The sequence below is a fragment of the Vicugna pacos genome, chromosome 19 (genome assembly GCF_048564905.1).
Source record: "Vicugna pacos chromosome 19, VicPac4, whole genome shotgun sequence".
In the NCBI taxonomy this organism is placed as follows: Eukaryota; Metazoa; Chordata; class Mammalia; order Artiodactyla; family Camelidae; genus Vicugna; species Vicugna pacos.
In genome coordinates, this window is record NC_133005.1 from 3,065,511 (window position 1) to 3,084,515 (window position 19,005).

The following is a 19,005-nucleotide window of genomic DNA, read 5'->3' on the forward strand; positions in this document are numbered from 1 at the left end:
TGCCGTGAACAAAAAACACAGCTTGATTTGAAAGTGCTGGGCAGGGCCAGTGGTGGAGCCAACAGGGGAAAAAAATATTATTTTGTCACTGAAGGAAAAATATTCATAAACTGCCAGCACACGGAACATCCTGATGTGTGTTCACTAAGCTTTCAGAGACTCTTGGCACTTGAAGGGTCTTACATCTCATCTAGGACAATCTCCCACACAAGCAGAAAGCTCTTTTCTGAGCATCTGTGACTTTGAATTCTTCCAGTATTTGGGGAACTTGCTACTTCTAAACTAGGTATTCTACTTAATTAAAAAAATAAACGTTTACATGATTTTCCCTGTAATACTGGGACAAAACCTGCATCCTTAGACTTTTTTCCCATTGGTCCCAGTTTAGTCCTCAGGTGTAGTAGATAAAAACCAAAATTTACAAGTGTGTGTAATAACTCATGCATGCAGAATTGGTGGCTAAAAAAGGGATCATGTGCAGATTGTTCCAGTAGAATGCAAAGTGAAGGTGCATGGTCAGACTTCTTAGGTCCGATGGAAACTTCCGACACACTGAAACGATGAGACAGCAGGCTGATCACAGCGCGTGTAGCAGCCAAGGAAGGAGGACCACGCACGAGCTCAGGAGGGTTGAGCTGCGACGTTGTTACTCTGCTTGGAAGGGCTGAGGCTACTATGAAAACGCAAGTTTCACAGCTAGTGGGAAAAGACCAGACCTGAGTCAAAGATTAGAGAACAAGTAGCTTATTTGGGAGGTGATTCCAGGAAGCACCAGTAGGGTGATGATGAAGACAGAATGGGAAGGGAAAGCCGCTAATAAAACCTGTGCCATCACACAGATTGCCAGCTGGAGCACTTCCTCCTGGAGGAACTCTGAGCAGCGGTACGAAGCTCACGTCTCAGAGCCATCCTACCCGAGGGGTGAGGGAGCCGGGGTAGTTATACCCTGACCCCTGTCAGTTGTGTGTAAGTAAACATGTTCACAGCTGCTGGGGAAAGACTAGATCAGTAGTGTCCTGATGTGGGTTCCCTCCGAAGCAGACCCTGAATCAAGGATTTGAGCACAACGGTTTATTTGGGAGCTGACTGAGAAAGTAGCAGTATGAGGCAGGGACAAGAAACAGGGGGTCAGAGGCTGCTCCTGGGGTGTCAATTTCCTGGCACTCCCGGCCTGCCTCCAGCACTGGGCAGACTGGCCTGGCCAACCTCACAGACACAGAGGTGAAGATTCCAGAAGATGGAAGCGGTCCAAGGCTCGCATACACACAGGTCACTGAGAACTCCTTAGAGTGGTAACTCACGAAATACCTCATTGAAGTGAAAAAGCTGACAGCAGATTTGTGTAGTAGACCCGCCACTGGAGTTTTCAATCACAGCCACCCAAGACCAAAAGTCACCTGGGAAGCAGACAGCCAGGTGGGGGTCTGGGGCAGCCCCCAAGGAGCTGTGATTGTGAGACCTTCTGTGGGCTTGGGCAGGTGTCACCTGCCTCTGACATCAAGTTATAAGGACAAAACGAGGTAATACATACGAAAATCCTTTGAAAAATAAAAAGCACTGAGCAAAATCCAAGGTGTGAAGCACAATGATGTGCGCCCACCGAGACAAGAATTTTAGCTCCTTTTTTAGGGAAATTATATTCACTTTAACTTGAGACTTTCATCAGGAAGAAAATGAACGTGGATCATAGCACATTTCAGATTTCCCCTGGAGCCTCATTCTCTGTTGCGGTTGATGGGAAGACGGCAGCAAGATGTGTGATGACCCTTTCCTTAGACACAAGGAGCTGCTGCTGATTCGGGGATCCACGCCCGAGTCATCTGGAAGTCTACAACGGTGCTCCCTGGTAACAATGTCATAATCACCCTTTTATCAGTGAACATAAAGCTGGATTTTCAAAAATAAACAAGGCACACAAAATAACAAGAGAAGTTTTCCTATGTTTTTGACTCACCATCCTGTCCCAGATCAACTAATTTTAAGGAAAAATATTAGAGGCAGTAGCGAGAAGTAAGGCTTCTCTCAGCTTCTGTATCTCTGGGAACAATATACTAGATTATGTCTGTTTTTAAGTCCAGGGTTCTGCTTCAATTTTGAATTTTGTTTCTGTCCATAAAGTTTCTAAGGTAGAAATTTCCCAGTCATTCTGTGTAGCTTCAAAGCCATTCAGAAACACACTAGAAAGGACAATATCTTTTCAACTAATTTTTTTAAGTTTTATTTGCATTTCTCTTTTTAAATTTTTTTAATTAAAATAAAATTGGGGGCAGTAATTAGGTTTATTTATTTATATCTATTTTTTAACAGAGGTGCTGGGGATTGAATCCAGGACAACAGGCATGCTAAGCACGTGCTCTACCACTGAGCTACACCCTCACCCCTTTAACTAATTTTTAATTACAGCAGTCATGGGGGTAGGGGGACAACTTACATTGTTTTTGAACTTACTCTGTGCTTGGCAGAGAGCTAAGTATATCATGTAGTTTCTAACATTTCATCTTCCCAACAACTCTTTGGGTTGGATACTATTTTTTTTTAATTGAAGAACAGTTGATTTACAGTGTTTCAGATGTACAGCAAAGCGATTCAGTTTCATACACACACACACACACACACACACACACACACACACACGTATATATTCTTATTCAGATTCTTTTCCATTACAGATTATTACAAGATATGGGTTAGAGACGATTTTTAGCTCCATTTTATACATGAGAAAACAGAGCCAAAAAACCTATTTAACGCTGTCTTCAGGAAGAATTTATGCATTTAAAAGTGACAACGATAACTTATTTTTCAGAATTGCCTCACGCTGGCAAGTTCCTTCAGAACACTCCTAGCCCCTTTGCTGAGAACGCGGGCAAGCCAGACTTCACCGTGAGACAGCAGTGACCTCCGACCTTTCTTCCGGGGAAAGTGTTACCATCAGCCTCTCCACCTGGGCTCTGCGGGTTCTTCGTAAGGAGTGTGAACATCAGGTGAGCACTGCAGATTCACGCACTTGCTTTCCCGCCCAGCAGACAGGATCCACCGAATCAACCCCTGCCACGCCCAGCATGCTCCTCTTCCTGGTTTTGAAAGGTCTTGGTATAATCTTTCAGACCCAGGAAGGCAGAGCAATTCAGGATGCCCTGATTTTAGCCTGGGAAGACTCAGGTGAAAGGCCGAACACAGAGTGAGGACAACGACTGCCCACGATGATGCTCTACACTGACTGAGCACAGAGCTCCCCGGGGCCCTGGGTGACGCCCTGAACGCGGGCAACCTCGGTGAGGCCCCACACGCCCCTGTAAAATATTCCTGTTTTACAAACAAAAAAAACCCAGGTTTAGAGAAGTGAATTAACACACCCTGCCTGCATCTGCCTGATTTCAGAACTGAAATCCTTAACCTCAAACATACCCATGGGTGCAGTGAGATCTCGTTAAATTAAAATGCCAAAGTTCGAGATTACCTGATGTCACGTGGTGGAAATTCTAATACAGACAGTTTTTAAAAATCTGTTTTACTATTGCATGTGGCTAGAAATAAGTTAAGCAAGTCAAAAATGACAACTTGATAAACAGACTTGCTTTGTGATTTAAAAGAAAAAAGACAACCTGTTGTGGGGAGGGTACAGCTCAGTGGCAGAGCACGTGCTTAGCACGCACGAGGTCCTAGGTTCAGTCCCCAGCACCTCCGCTAAAAAAAAATAAATAAGTAAATTTAATTATCCCCCCTCAAAAAAATTTTTAAAAAGATAGAAACAGACTCACAGACAAAGAAAACAAACTTAACGGTTACCAAAGGGGAAAGGCAGCAGTGGTTCCCTTTTGTACTGATTGGGAGGAACAGACACACACGCCGTATATAGAATAAACAACACGGACCTGCTGTACAGCATGGGGAACTGTACTCAGTATCCTGGAATAACTTTTAATGGAAAAGAATCTGAAAAAGAACAGATATATGTGTATAACTGAATCAATCTGCTGTCTACCGGAAACTAACCAATATTGTAAATTAAGTACACTTCAATTTTTAAAAATGACAACTTGCAGTAGACCCGTACCACATAACAATTCGTTGAAGACGTAAACGGAAGTGCTAACTGCTGGGATTAAAACATAAAGGCTTATGTGGAAAAGGATATAGACAAACGTATAACTGAAGCCTTTTGCGGAGCACCTGAAACTAACAGCACTGTGAATCAACCATACCTCAATATAAGAAATAAAAACTTAACGGCACGTAGAATTTCTCGAGGTCTTGACTTGAAGAACTCGCCTGTATTCGGGCTTCGTGCTGTGCGCGCGCGTGCGGGTAAAACCCTGGAGGCCGTCCGCTATCTCACCGCCCTCGGCCCTCCTCCACCAGCGCACACGCGGAGGGCCGTCGCCCCGAATTCAGGAACCCTAAGCGGCAGGGCCGCGGTGTCTGTGCTGCGCGCATGTGCACGAGGGCGCGCCCGGCCGCGGGACCCACTCCTGCCAGGGGGCTGCGGGCAGCGCTGGGACCGCGCCCCAGGGCACGGCCGGGCGCGCCTGCGAGGGCCGCGTACCTGGGCTCCCCCGGAGGCCGGGCTTCGGCGGCGGTCGCAGGACGTCGTCGGGATGAGGAGTGCAGAGTCCGTGGAAGGGCCCCAGGTCGAAGCACTCGTGCAGGAGCTGCATGTTCACCCTGGAGCACACGCTCATGAAGCCGACAGCCGCGCCTTCCACCTGCAACACCCGGCGCGCCGGTCACTGTCAGCCCTCCGGCGGATTCCCAGCGTGAGGCCCGCACGAGCCCCGCCCCGGGCCCCCGGCGCCCCGGCAGGCGCCCTGACGGGCCTGGCGGGCGGGCAGCCCCGGCGCCCAGCCCAGTGCGCAGCCAGGCGGTGACCGGCCACTGCGGACAGGCCCGGGGGGTCTGTAACCCCGGGACGCTGGCAGGAGGCTCTTGAGGGAAAACGAGTCAGAGCTCCGCGCAGACAGCGCCCCTGCCTGCCCCTGCCCTTGCCATTTCCCTCGGGCAAGCCCAGCCCTCCCGCCCAGCTCCTCCCCTCCACCGCGCAGTTCTCAGCAAGGCTCGCCACTGCTTCAGGGTCCGTCTGATTGGCCCCCGAGTCACAGAGAAGTTCATGGTCATTCGCCCCTCATCAGGCGGGAACTCTTCAATTTTCTGGAACTCACTCACTTGACTGGATGGAGGGGATGTGAGGACGGGGGTTTAGTGGGAAAGTTCAAGTGAGGTAAGCTCATCTCGCTGGTTCCCCAGGTGGGTCTGAGCTATAACCACATCACCTGCCGCATCCTGCCTGATTCTGAGCCTCTCGCAATGGCCTCATGATTTTAGGTCTTCGATGAGGAATATGTAAGTGGGAAGATGAGTATGAGAGGTGATGTAATTTTAAAAAATTTGGTCTCCATCCCACACTCTTGGCACAGAGCTCCTAAAACACTTAAACTTTCCTGGGAGGAGCATCTTTTCTTTTTCATAATAAGCCCCTTCCAACCATGCCTGAGGTGAGGCTGATGAGGTGACTGTGGGAGAACGGCAGTGGGTTACCACGCGATCAGAGGGTTGGAACTTTCAGCCCTGCCCCCCAACCTCCAGGAAGGGGAGACGGGCTGGAGTTGAGTTCAATCACCAATGGCCAGTGATTTCATCAATCACTAATGGAAACACCATAAAACCCCCTACACAATGGGGACCAGGAGTTTCCAGGCTGCTGAACACAGAGGTGCTGGGCACTGGCGTGTCCAGGAGGGCATGGGAGCCCCACACCCCTCCTCCCTGCCTTGCCTCACGCATCTCTTCCGTTTGGCTGTTCCTTAATTGCATCCTTTACAACGAACTGAACTGATGATAATAAGTGTTTCCCTGAGTTCTGCTGGCCCTTCCAGCAAATTGTCAAACCCGAGGAGGGAGTCATGGGAGCCCCTGATTTACGGCCAGTCAGTTAAACATACAGGTGACAACCTGGGGCTTGTGACTGGCATCTAAAAAGGGGGCAGTCTTGTGGGCCTGAGCCCTTAAACTGTGCGGTCTGCACTAAGTCTGGGCGGTGTCAGAAGTGAATTAAACTGCAGGACACCAGCTGGTGTCTAGAGAGTTGTCTGTGTGAGAAAAACGCAACACATCTGGTGTCACAAGTGTGAGGAGAGGAAAGAGCTGAACTTTCAGTAACAAGCTGATCTGAGACTGAAATATTATAAATTAACAACAAATTTTAATTCTATCAAATTTTAATACCACATTGAGAGATGACTGTGATTGAAATTCTTTGTTATGTCCCATCAGTAATTCTGTATTTCATTCTTCTCTGCAAGGAAAACACTTAAAACCTTAAAAGAGGCATGAGAGGATGCACAGTTCTTAAGGTAACTCATGGATGGTAACTATTTTGTGATGTGTACATAGATCAAAATACTGCGTTGTACACCTTGAACTTATACCATGTGGTATGTCAGTTATATCAATAAAACTGGGGGGGAGAAAAATAACTCTCACATAAATAATCCCTTTGATTCTTATGTGGGTTTTAAGCAAATTCTGGTGACTGACTCGACTTTCACAGCTCTTACAAGAGACCAGCATCACTGGTTCCAGTCCTTCCGGTGTTCAGGCTTTATTTCTCGAGACAGTTCCATCCAGGAAGCAGAAGAGAACTCGAGAGTCATCAGCATTCTCTGTGTCTAAGAATGCAGCATCATTCCATAAACGCCCAGTCAGAAAAAAACGGTTCACACTGTAACCTCTTAGAGAAAGAAGCTACAAAAATGCTCACTCTTTTAAACAACACAGGGGAAAAAATGATGTATTAAACTATTTGTTCCCAAATGTATCTTCTGATTGAAAACCATTTCTTCTCAAACATGTGCTTGGAAAGTCAATGTAAGATGCCCTGTATTTTACTCCCAAACTGGGACGCAAAAGGAATTTTTCAAGATTAATTTTTCCACATGTGTTCTTCTCTTTACAGAACCCCCAAAATACTAGCCGTGAGAGGCTGGATTTACGCAGCTGTTTTATAGAGCCACCGACACTTTAACAAAAGTCCAAAACAAACATTTTAATTTCTTCCCCAAATAACAAGGGATTGTTTGTCTTGTTTGCACTCGTGAACAAAGGCTGTGGAACCGCAGTTAGTCTGGCTTCTCTGTAATTTTAGGCCCAAGACTCAGCAGACGCTGATTAGCCAATCCATCTACCATGTGTGCGGCGAGAGGCGGCCAGCCCCCCTCTCGGCAGGAGAAATTGGCACGCGTCTTGGTTCACATGGAGATGTCCTCCTGACTACAGCCACGCTGGCGCAGCGCGACGTCGATGGCCTGAAACACCTTCCGCTGGCGTCCCGGCGAGCGCGTGTGCGTGATAAGAATGTATTATTTATAAGACCACTGTTAGTAACGAGCTATTATGGCTCATTGTGTTTGGAGGCTGATTTCAAATGGCAGGGATCACACATTCTGATGAAAATGAGAGAAACATGTTTTGCCATTAGGAATAAAGATTTAACGTTCTCCAATTCTGCAACCTGTTATGTCCTCATCACTCACCCCGGGCTGTGACGACTCACAAAAGTTCAGAATTATGGACTCATCGGGGCAGGGACGCACGGTGGAGGTGTCTGCTTTCCCCTTCGGGCTTCTGTGAAGTCACTATTCTGGTATGAGAAACACTGTTCTTCAGTATGAATTTGTGGGAGTATTCCAATGCTTCCTTGTGCGTGTGTGTTTTTTGGAAAAATAAATTGACTTGATGGGCTTTTTTTTTTTAACCTGTACAGTGAAAAGGCATCGATTGCTGGCTGCTGTCCATCTGCCAGGCACCCTGCACTTTCCACCACAAAGGGGTCTTTAATTCTCCTACACTGAGAGCAAAGCCAGGAGTGTGTTGCTGTTCAGGTTTTTCCTGGGAGGACTGCAACAATGGTGGATCAGGCTCAGATCGCTAGAAAACCACACGTGCCGTGGCCTCATCTTCACCAGCAGGTCCATTTACAGGCCGTGAGCATGGTACCATTCATGCTTCCATCTAAAAAGCCCTACGGTCGCCACCCCTTCTGGGTGACAACACTCCACGGTGAGGTGCCCTTGCTGTGGCCCCTGCCAGCTCTGACCCCTTCTGCCTGCTGCCGAGGGCACGGCTGTGCTGGCAGGCTCTGCCCACCCACGGGTCAGCGCCGCCCACTTGGACGGCTGCTGCCCGCACCGCGGGTGATGCCAGGGCAGACGCTCTGCCCGTCTGGCTCTAGGACCCGCCCTCGGCCTCCAACGGCCCTGCCCTGAAATCTCAGTTTGCAGCAAACACCACATGACAAGGATGAAGCTATGGAAAGCAACCTGCAGCACAGTGATGGCTCAGACCTTCCCCGGAGGAATGATCAAGCCAGAGAAAGTGCTCGCAGTTAAAAACCTTTAGTCAAGGGTTTCCCCCACGGCATGGGCACGGCTGTCAGGCCAGCCACACGCGTGGCCTGGGACTGCCACGGCCAGGTTTGGGAAGGGCCAGGCTTAGTGTACTGTCCCTCGATATCCCTGGACCTAGAAGTGTGGTGTGCCGGCTAACACCTAATAGACCCTGAGGGCGAGAAGCCTGATTGTGACATTTGCCAGTTTCTGTGGTGCCTATACTCCTGCTGTGGCCCACTGGGAGCTCTCGCTGTGACGTCCCTGAGCAGAGAGGTGCAGTAGCCATCATTACAGTATTTCCTCTGTACAGAGACCGCAGACATAAATGACCCCAAGAGGACAAATCATAGTAAAGTAATTAAAAGTAATGAGTTTGAGTATCTATTAGTTTTGTTTTTTGAGTAATTTATTCCACTGTTGGTTTGTTTATTTTAATTTTTAACAGTGGCTGCATTTAACAACCAGTTTGCAAAGTTCCTGAAGATTTAACAATGAGCTTCTGCGAGCCAGACTGACAGCTCCAGCTCCAGTGAGGCAGGGCCAGCCTCAGGAGCTCCAGGTGGTTGGGAGAAGGGTCCAGGGAGGTGGGTGGAAGGTACTGACAGCACTGATCTCGAACCCAGAATGGCTTCAGACGCCAGACACAGCCTGGTGCAGACTGGAGAGTCACTCCCAGATCCTGGAAGGGCTTGCTCCCCGTTGACAGGTCCTGCTCCTGGCCTTCCGGTTCAAGACTGAGGCCCATGGTCACATCTCCACAGAGCACGAAGCTTCTGATGTCTGGGGCAGCACAGCCTCCCAAAGATCAGGCTGGACTCCGTCCACACCTTTAGAGACACTGAAGGATCCTTGTGGGATTGAGATTGAAACTGTCAGCCGGCAGCGTTCCTCTGACATGTACACGCACTGAAAGTTTGCAACGCATAACAAGAGGGGGAAAGAACATGAGGGAGGAGGTCACTGCAGCTGCCCTTCTTAGGCCCTAAATCAAGTGATTTGGGCTCAGACTTGAAACCAAAGAATGAAAAGCCTTCTCCAGCGTGACATCAGCATCGCAGTGGTATAAGATATCCCTTGTTTTTGTCTCCTGCTCAACAGCAAATATTCGGCATTCGTCCATGAACAAAAGTGCCTTTGAGGGAGCCGTGGGATCCAGCACTGCACACCAAGGGGGCTGTGCACTGGGAAATAGGCAGACAGATCTCAGTCCCAGCTGTGGACCCTGCAGAGGCCCATGGACTGGCTCCAGCCCCTCTCGGCCTCAGTCCAGGAGCCCTTGGAGAACACTGACTTAGACAATCACTCACAGATGGGCGAGCCTTTGATGAAGTTCAGGTTTCCAGAGGAAAAGCTTCAGCTCCACTGGAGCAAAAAAAATACTAGTTTGGATGCCCTGGAGTGGATAAGATGAACAGTCTGCCTTTACCCAGAACACCCAACCTCCGAGGCAACACAGCTTAGGGCCAAGAAAGATCTTTCCTGCCAGTAATTTATCCCATGGAGTAAGGGAGCATGTGTGGGTGAGCACCGGGCTCCCCTAGTTACGCAGGATGCTGCCAGAGAGGCTCACTTCCCTTCTGCCCAATCCAGAGTATGGAAATGGGAGCTCCCACTGGGGGTGGAAGAGTCTGGGATGACAGCAGGCAGGACCTTCAGAAGCCGTGAACAGGACGCAGACCCTAAGTGCACAGCGTGCATTCTCTCAAGAAGCACATTCACTTGCTGCTGGGAATGGTCTACCCAGGGGTCCCGCCAACAGGCCCATGAGCACCCCCAGCGCTCCATGCGCCCCACCCACACGCCAGCCCACTTTGTGGTGCCTCCCTGCGTACACTCCCAGTGGTGGCGCGAGCAGACTTTGCCAGATGGCTAATGAGCATATGGAGAAAGTTGGCTGAATCTGTGGGCCGGGGGGAGACCAGAAACTTGAGCTGTAGCGCCACCTTTGGGAAGACAAAAGCACTCGACTGGTGCTTTGCAGGATTCAAAGAAGACATACAAGCTTAAGAATTCTGTCACAAGATGGAGCAAGAAGAGTGGAGCAGGGGTACCCACAGAAGGTCTGAGGAAGCCTGAGAATCTCTAGCAGGGCTAAGAGAAGGTATTTGCTCTCCAAATACTGGAGGAGGTGACTGCTATTCAAATGTGAGGACAGCAGTGCAAAACTCAAGGAACATGAAAAAATCAAGGAAATATGACACCACTGACAACTGAACCTAAAGACAGGGATCATTGTTAAGTCTCCAATTTACCAGGTACCGAATTCAAAATAGCTGTTTTCAGGAGACTCAGTGAGCTACAGGAAAACACAGAAAGACAGTTCAACAAAATCAGGAAGACAGCACACAAACAGAATGAGAAGGCTAACAAAGAGATAGAAACCACCAAAAGAACCAAACAGAAATTCTGGAGCTGAAGAATCAATGAATGGCCTGAAAAATGCAATAGAGCATCAACGGCAGACTTGATCAATCAGAAGAAAGAATCAGTGAGACTGAAGACAGGGACTTTGAAAGTACCGAGTCAGAGGAGAACAAAGCAAACACAATGAAAAACATTGAAGAAAGCCTATGTATCTATTGGACACCATCAAAAGGACCAATGTGCAAATCACTGGAGTTCCAAAATGAGAAGAGAGGGAGAAAGGGGCAGAGAGCTTACTTAAATAAATAATGGCCAAGAACATCCCAAATCTGGGAGGGATATAGATATTGAAGTTCATGAAGCTCACAGGTCATCAGACAAAATCACCTTAAAGAGATCCCCTCTAAGACATAGTATAATAAAACAGTCAAAAATCAAAGTCAAGGGGAGGATCTTAAAAGCAGGAGAAAATAAAATGCATAATTTACAAGGGAACCATCATAAGACTGTCAGCAGATTTCTCAGCAGAAACTTTATAGGCTAGGAGTGAGTGGAATGCCATATTCAAAGTGCTAAAAGAAAAAACTGCCAACAATACTTTATTCAGGAAAGCTGTCATTCAGAAATGAAGGAAAAAGATAGACTTTCTGACAAACAAAACTGAGGAAATTCATCACCACGAGACCCGCCTTACAAGAAACGCTGGAAGTTCTCCAAGCTGAAATGAAAGGATGCTAATAAGTAATGTGAAAATATAGACACAGTCACAAAAATAAGTATATAGCCAAATTCAGAATACTCTAAAACTGTTGTTTTTAAACAACTGTATGTGGTATAATTTCTGTAAAGCAAACTACACATATTTCAGATGTAGAATTTGATGAATTTGATAGATGTAAAACTTCCATGTGGTGCGGCATTAACCACTTAACACTAGTGTAAAGACTAAAGGACAAGAATTTTCATTATTTTAATAGTTATAGTGTAACATAAAAAGAGGTAAATTATGACACGAGAAACACAACAAGGCGGTAGTTCAAAGGGTAAAATTTTTGTGTGTGATTGAAATTAAGTCTTTGGGACATAACAGATAGCTATATCTATAAGACATTTTATGTAAGCTGTATGCAAGCCTCACAGCAAAAATCTACAGTAGATTCACAGAAGATAATGAAGAGGGAATCAAAGTGTCCCTCTACAGAAAATCACTGACTCATAAAGGAAGGCAGCACGACAGGAAGAAAGGAACAAGAGGACTACAAAACAGCCAGGGGACAAGAAGATGCATGAGCAAGTCTTTACCTATCAATAATTAAATGTAAATGGATTGTACTCCCCAGTCAAAAGACATCTAGTGGCTAGATGGATTTTAAAAAACAAGACCGAACAATGTGCTGCCTACAAGAGACTCCCTGCAGCTTTAAGGACACATGTAGGTTCCAGGTGAAGAGGTGAAGAAAAACATTCCATGGCAGATGAAAACCAAAAGAGAGCAGCGTGAGCTGTGCTTACATCAGACAAAAGAGACTTTAAGCCAAAAACAGTAACAAAGACAAAGAAGGCTACTACACAGTGATGAAGTGGCTAATCCATCAAAAAGCTATAACAGTCATAAATATATATGCACTCAACATTGGAGCACCTAAATATATTAAGCAAATGCTAACAAATACGAAGGGAAAAACAGACAACGATACGATAAGAGCAGGGGACTTCAATACCGCACTTTCAACAATGCATAGATCATCCAGAGAGAAAATCAACCAGGAAACACTGGACTTGAATCATTCTTTCGACAAAATCAACCTAACATATACAGCATATGCCATCCAACAGCAGCAGAATACACGTTCTTCTCAAGAGCACATGGAACATTTTCCAGGCTATATCGTATGACAGATCACCCAAGTCTTAGCAAATTTAAGATTTGAATCATATGAAATATCTTTCCCAACTACAATGGTATTAAACTAAAAACCAGTAACAGGAGGAAAGCTGAAAAAATCACAAATACATGGACATTTTAAAATACACTCCTGGTGCTAAAGATGAAAGATGAAATATCACTGGGACCAGTCGGATGAGGCACCTAAACACAAGAGGGCAGCTGTTGCGGCATCCAGATCATCTTAAAGATTTCAACAAATAGTTACACAATAAATGTTCTGGTTTTGAAAAATAAAATAATTAATTAATTAATTAATTAATTAATTAAAAAATAAAATACATTCCTCCCAAGAGATCAAAGAAGAAGTCAAAATATATCTTGAAACAAACAAAAATAGAAACAAAATAAGCCAAAATTTATGAGATGCTGCAAAAGCAATTCTAAAAGGTAAATTTATAGTGGTAAATGCCTACATTAAGGAAAAAGAAAGATCTCAAGCAAACAACCTAACTTTGCACCTCAAAGAACTAGAAAAAGAAGAACAAATTAAGCCCAAAGTTAGGAGAAGGAAGAAAATAACAAAGATCGAAGCAGAAATAAATTAGAAACCAAAAATAATCAAAAAGATCAGCAATACCAAGAAATGTTTTTTAAAAATATAAACAAAATTGACAGCTCTTTAGCTAGGCTAAGAAGGAGAAGAGAAGACGCAAATAAAATCGGAAATGAAAGAGTAGACATTACAACTGATGCTACAGATACGAAGGATCATAAGAAACTACTATGAGTAATTATATACAACAAACCGGATAACCTAGAAGAAATAAATTGCTAGAAACACAATCTATCTAGATTGAATCATGAAGAAATAGGAAATATCAACAGACCATAACAAGCAAAGAGACTGAATCAGTAATCAAAAACCTCCCAACAGAAAAGCCTAGGATCACACAGTTTCACTGGTGAATTCTATCAAACATTTAAAGAAAAATTAATGGTAATTCTTCGCAAACTCCTCCAAAAAATTGAGGAGGATAGAACACTCCCAAACTCATTTTGTAAGGCCAGCATTACCCTAATATCAAAGCCAAATAAGGACACTACAAGAAAAGAAAACTGCAGACAAATATCCCTGATAAATATAGATACAAAAATTCTCAACAAAATACAAGCAAACTGATTTCAACATCAAAAGGATCATACACCATGATCAAGCAGTACTTACCCCTGGGACGTGGAGGTTCAATATATGCAAACCAATAAATATGATAACTACATTAATAGAATGAAAGGTAAAAATAATACGATCATCTCAATAAATGTAGAAAGAAGCATTTCACAAAATACAACATCCTTTCATGATAAAAATGCTCAACAAATTGGGTATAGAAGAAACACACTTCAACATGATAAAGGCCAGCAGCAACAAGCCCACAACTAACAGCATTCTCCGCGATGCAAGGCTGAAAGCTTTTCCTCTGAGGTCAGGAACTAGGCAAGGGTGCTCACTCTCACCATTCCTCTTCAACCACTTCCTTCAGCAGGAAGTCCTAGTGAAAGCTATCAGGCAAGGAAAGGAAATAAACTGCATCCAAATCAGAAAAGAACAGGCAAAACTGTCTCTGTAGATGATGTGATCTTACACATGGAAAATCCCAAAGACTCCACTCATAAAACTGATCAGTACATTCAGTAAAGCTGGAGGACACAAAATCAACATACAGGAATTACTCGTATTTCTAAGCACTAGAAATAAAATAACTGAAAAAGAAATAAAGAAAACAATCTCATTCACAATAGCATCAAAAACAATAAAGTATCTAGGAATAAATTTAGCTAGGGAGGTGAAAGATCTGTATACTGAAAAGTACAAGACTTTGATGAAAGAAAATGAAGAAAACAGAAATCACGAGATATCCCATGTTCATGGATCAGAAAAGTTAATATTGTCAAAATGCTCACACTACCCAAAGTCATCTATAGATTCAGTGACTCCCTATCAAAATTCCAAAGGCATTTTTCATAGAAATAGAAAAAAAATCATAAAATTTGTATGGAACCACAAAAGATCCCAAATAGCCAAAGCAAAACCAAGGAAGAACAAAGCCAGAGGCATCACATTTCCTGATTTCAAGCTATATTTTGAAACTATGGCAATAAAACAGCATAGCAGTGGCGTAATAGACACACAGACCAAAGGAACAGAATAGAAAGCCCAGAAGCAAACCCCCACATTTACAGTTGACTGGAACTTGACAAAGGAGCCAAGAAGACTCAATGGGCGAAAGAACACCTCTTCAATAAATGCTGTTGATAAAGCTGGATAACCACATGCAGAAGGATGAAACTGGACCTCTATCTTACACCACCAACAAAATGAACTTGAACTGGATGAAAGAATTAAACATAAGACCTGAAACTATAAAACTCCTAGAAGAAAACATAAGGGAAACTCCTTGACATTTGTCTCGGCAACAAGGTTTTCATATGACACCAAAAGCACAACCAACAAAAGCAAAAAGTAGTAAGTGGGACTACAGCAAACTGAAAAGCTTCTTGCACAGCAACAGACACAACAAAATGAAAAGGCAGCCTACAGAACGGGAGAAAACATTTGCAAATCATACATCTGATAAGGGGTTAATATCCAAAATAAACAAACAACCCATACAACTCAATAGCAAAAAAACACAAAAAAATACAATTTAAAAGTGGGCAGAAGCTCTGAACAGACATTTTTCCAAGAAGACATTCAAATGGCCAACAGGTACATGAAAATATGCTCAATATCACTAATCATCAGGGAAATGCAGATCAAAATCACAATGAACTATCACCTCATACCTGTCAGCATGCAATCATCAAAAGACAAGAGATAACAAGTGTTGGCAAGGATGTGAAGAAAAGGGAACCCCTGTGCACTATTGGTGGAAATGTAAAATTGGCACAGCCACTATGGAAAACAGCATGGAGGTTCCTCAAAAAATTGAAAATAGAAATACCATATGATTCAGCAATTCCACTCCTGGGTATAAAGCCAAAGGAAATGAAAACAGGATATTGAAAAACCATCTGGACTCCCATGTTTACTGCAGTATTACACACAGTAGGCAAGATATGGAAACAACCGAAGTGGCCATCAACAGATGAGTGGCTAAAGAAGACGCAGTGTGTACGTATGTATGTATATATGTATATGCATATATATGCACATATGTGTAATGGAGATTATTTAGCCATGAGAAAGAAGGAAATCCTGCCATGTGTGACAATATGGATGGACCTTGAGGACATTAAATTAAGTGAAAGAAGTCAGAGAAAAACAAACACTATATGGTGCTGCTTACATGTGGAATCTAAAAAAGCTGAACTCATAGAAACAGAGTTGAATGGTGGTTACAAAGGGTTAGGGGGAGATGCTGGTCAAAGGATGCAAAGTTCCAGTTCTAAGATGAGTAAGTTCTGGGGCTCTAATGTACAGCAGGGCGATTATAGACAATAATACAGTGATTATAGCTAATAATTATATACCTGAAAGTTGCTAAGATGGTAGATTTCAACTGTTTTCACTATGCACACAAAAAACCTGATAATTATGTGACATGATGGAGGTGTTAGTTAAAGCTGTGGTGGTAACCATTTTGCAATATGTAAGTGTACCACCTAAAACTTACACAATATTATATGTCAATCATATCTCGATAAGGCTGGAAAATTTTTAAAAAGTCCTTCTCAAGAAAAACAAAGACCTGACTAACTAGATGAGTATAGTTTGATCATTAAAAGTCCTAGCAACCTAAACATCCACCGACAGATAACTGAATAAAAAAGACGTGGTATATTTATGCAATGGAATATACTCAGCCATAAAAAGAATAAAATAATGCCATTTGCAGCAACATGGATGGACCTGGAGATTCATACTAAGTGAAGTAAGCCAGAATAAGAAAGAAAAATGCCACATGATATCATTTATATGTGGAACCTAAAATAATGAGACAAATGATCTTATTTACAAAACAGAAACAGACACACAGACAGAAAACAAACTTGTGGTTACCAGGGGGAAACGGGATGTAGGGATAAATTGGGAGTTTGGGATTTGCAGATACTAACTACTATGTGTAAAATAGATAAACAACAAGGTCCTACTGTACAGCACAGGGAACTATATTCAGTATCTTGTAATGGCCTATAATGAAAAACAATATGAAAACGAATATATAGATATAGATATAGATATATCTGAATCACTATGCTGTACAACCAGAAATTAATACAACGTTGTAAACTGACTACACTTACATTCAAAAATAAATAAATAAAAAAATAATTTAAAAATTAAAATCCTCATTGGGGTCTGTAAGAATCGTTTTAATTATCAGCAGTTTTTGTCTCATCGTGTAAAGACACAGTTTTTCAAAATGGCGCTGCTGAGCCCAAATACCCCTCACCCTTCTTTCTATCACTAGTCTGGAGCTAGAAGTCAAATGGCAATACATGAAAGCAAGCCCTTAAAAGACGATGCCAAGACCTAAATACGAAAAAAATAAGAATAAAAACTTTCAGTGTAGAAGAAATACCTATCATGGGAAAGGACATCCAGATCCAGTTTTTAGGGCCAGTTCTCAGCTGAAGAAAGTACTGACCGTAAATATCTAAATTCGCCCTGTTCTGCACCAGGGATGTTCCCCATCACGTAGATAAGCGTTTCAGCACCTGGACGGCGCGCTGGAATCACATGGGGAGCTCTTGAAAAACACTGATGTCTCCCACCCCAGCAGGATGATTTCGCCCGAGTGCATCCTGGCGCCAGGAGTTTTTCTGAGACATAATTCACCTCCTGAAACTGAGGGTGGTCATCGGTTAAATCCATCCCACCCCTAGCCCACTGTCACTGATCAAGCTCGCTCTAATCACTGCTGCAAAAACCAGCACGTGCTCTAAGAGGTACGGAGCCTGGACGGTCAGGTGCCTGCTGCTTTCCAAGAACTCGGAGTCAGCCGCGTCCAGCGCAAGCTCGAGCCTGTTAAGACTGGCATCGGGAAGGGCCTCCCCAACCCTAAAGCAGGGACACTGGGAGGCGGGGGATGGCACACCGCGCAGGAGGGCACGGCAGGGGAGGCGACGCTGCTCACTCCCCACACCCTCGGGGGCTTGCACACACCTCGCACACGACCGCGTGGTTCTCTTCGTCTCCGGCCTCTATGAGCTCACCCAGGAAGTATTCGCCGTAGGTCTCCCTCAGGACCGTGTCGTGGCGCAGAAATATTGGCATGAGGTCGTCGTGGTCTTCCACCCTGTGTAACGGAAAGGCTTAAATTCACAGCTGGTTCCTTCATTTGCTCCTTCGGTGGTGTGCCCACCCTGTACGGGACTCTGTTCTAAATGCCAGGAACAGGAAATGAACTTACATTCTACATAGGGGAACAGACACCAAAAATGTAACAAAGAAGCCACCTCAAACATTTAGAATAGCAGTAAGTGCTTTGGGATGGAGGGTGACTGGGCCAAGCAGTCAGGGAGGGAATGGACAGAGGCGAGGAGGAAGCTACGTCGGGACCGGAGGGAGGACGTTCCAGGCAGAGGCGACACGCACATCTGGGTGTGGGATGCAGGGCAGAACCATGAGCCAAAGGGCAGGGAGGTGTCCACAGCATCTCCCACGTGCGTTCCAAGGAAACCACTTCTATGACATTGCTCCTGCCCTTGGAAGAAATCCACTGTCTAAAAACAGTTAGGTGACAAGATTCTGAGAATTACTACCATACAGAATATTTAACTTTGCTTACGTATTTTGCCAACATGGGCCTGTGCTACCCTTTATTCCTGAGCCATCTCTAGACGTCCAGGGGAGGGGGAGATGCTGGTTTGAAGGTGACAGAGCTCTGCTCACCATCCTGGGCACATCTCCTCAAACCTCCTTCCCAGGTTTACGGTGACCTCCATGACCACCATGAGTGGGGATTCCGGCCAGTGGTCTCCATGCTGCTGCCATAGTTAACACTCCCTTCTTCTTTTTGGTACGTCCTTTTTTCTTTTTAACATTTTTTATTGATTTATAATCGTTTTACTTTGGTACGTTCTTGATGAAATCGAGTATTCTATTCTACCTGTCTAGGATGTTCTTACACTTTTTTTCTGGTACTTTTCTTGTTAAAACAGTCCATATTTGTAACATTTTTTGGTAGTGTGACTGATTTCACTACTAACCTTTATCTCCCACCCCTTTATTCCATTACTATGTCCTTGTTATCATTCTATTTTATCTTTGTCTTTAAATTGAAGTAGAGTTGATTTACAATGTTGTGTTAGTTTCTGGTGTACAGCATAGTGATTTAATTACATATATATATATATATATATATA

General features: G+C 44.3%; 1 protein-coding gene across 7 annotated transcripts in view; it reads right to left on the reverse strand.

The window, feature by feature from the left end:
• Positions 1-19,005, reverse strand: part of CFAP61 (cilia and flagella associated protein 61) — a 257,667-nt gene that overhangs the window by 209,906 nt on the left and 28,756 nt on the right. For all 7 annotated transcript variants that reach the window (XM_072943713.1, XM_072943712.1, XM_072943711.1 and 4 more), the window contains exons 7-8: positions 17,804-17,936; positions 4,547-4,706 (exon numbers count right to left, since the gene is read on the reverse strand). In XM_072943713.1, the coding sequence (XP_072799814.1) occupies positions 4,547-4,706; positions 17,804-17,936 (293 nt within the window). The remainder of the gene's footprint in view (positions 1-4,546; positions 4,707-17,803; positions 17,937-19,005) is intronic.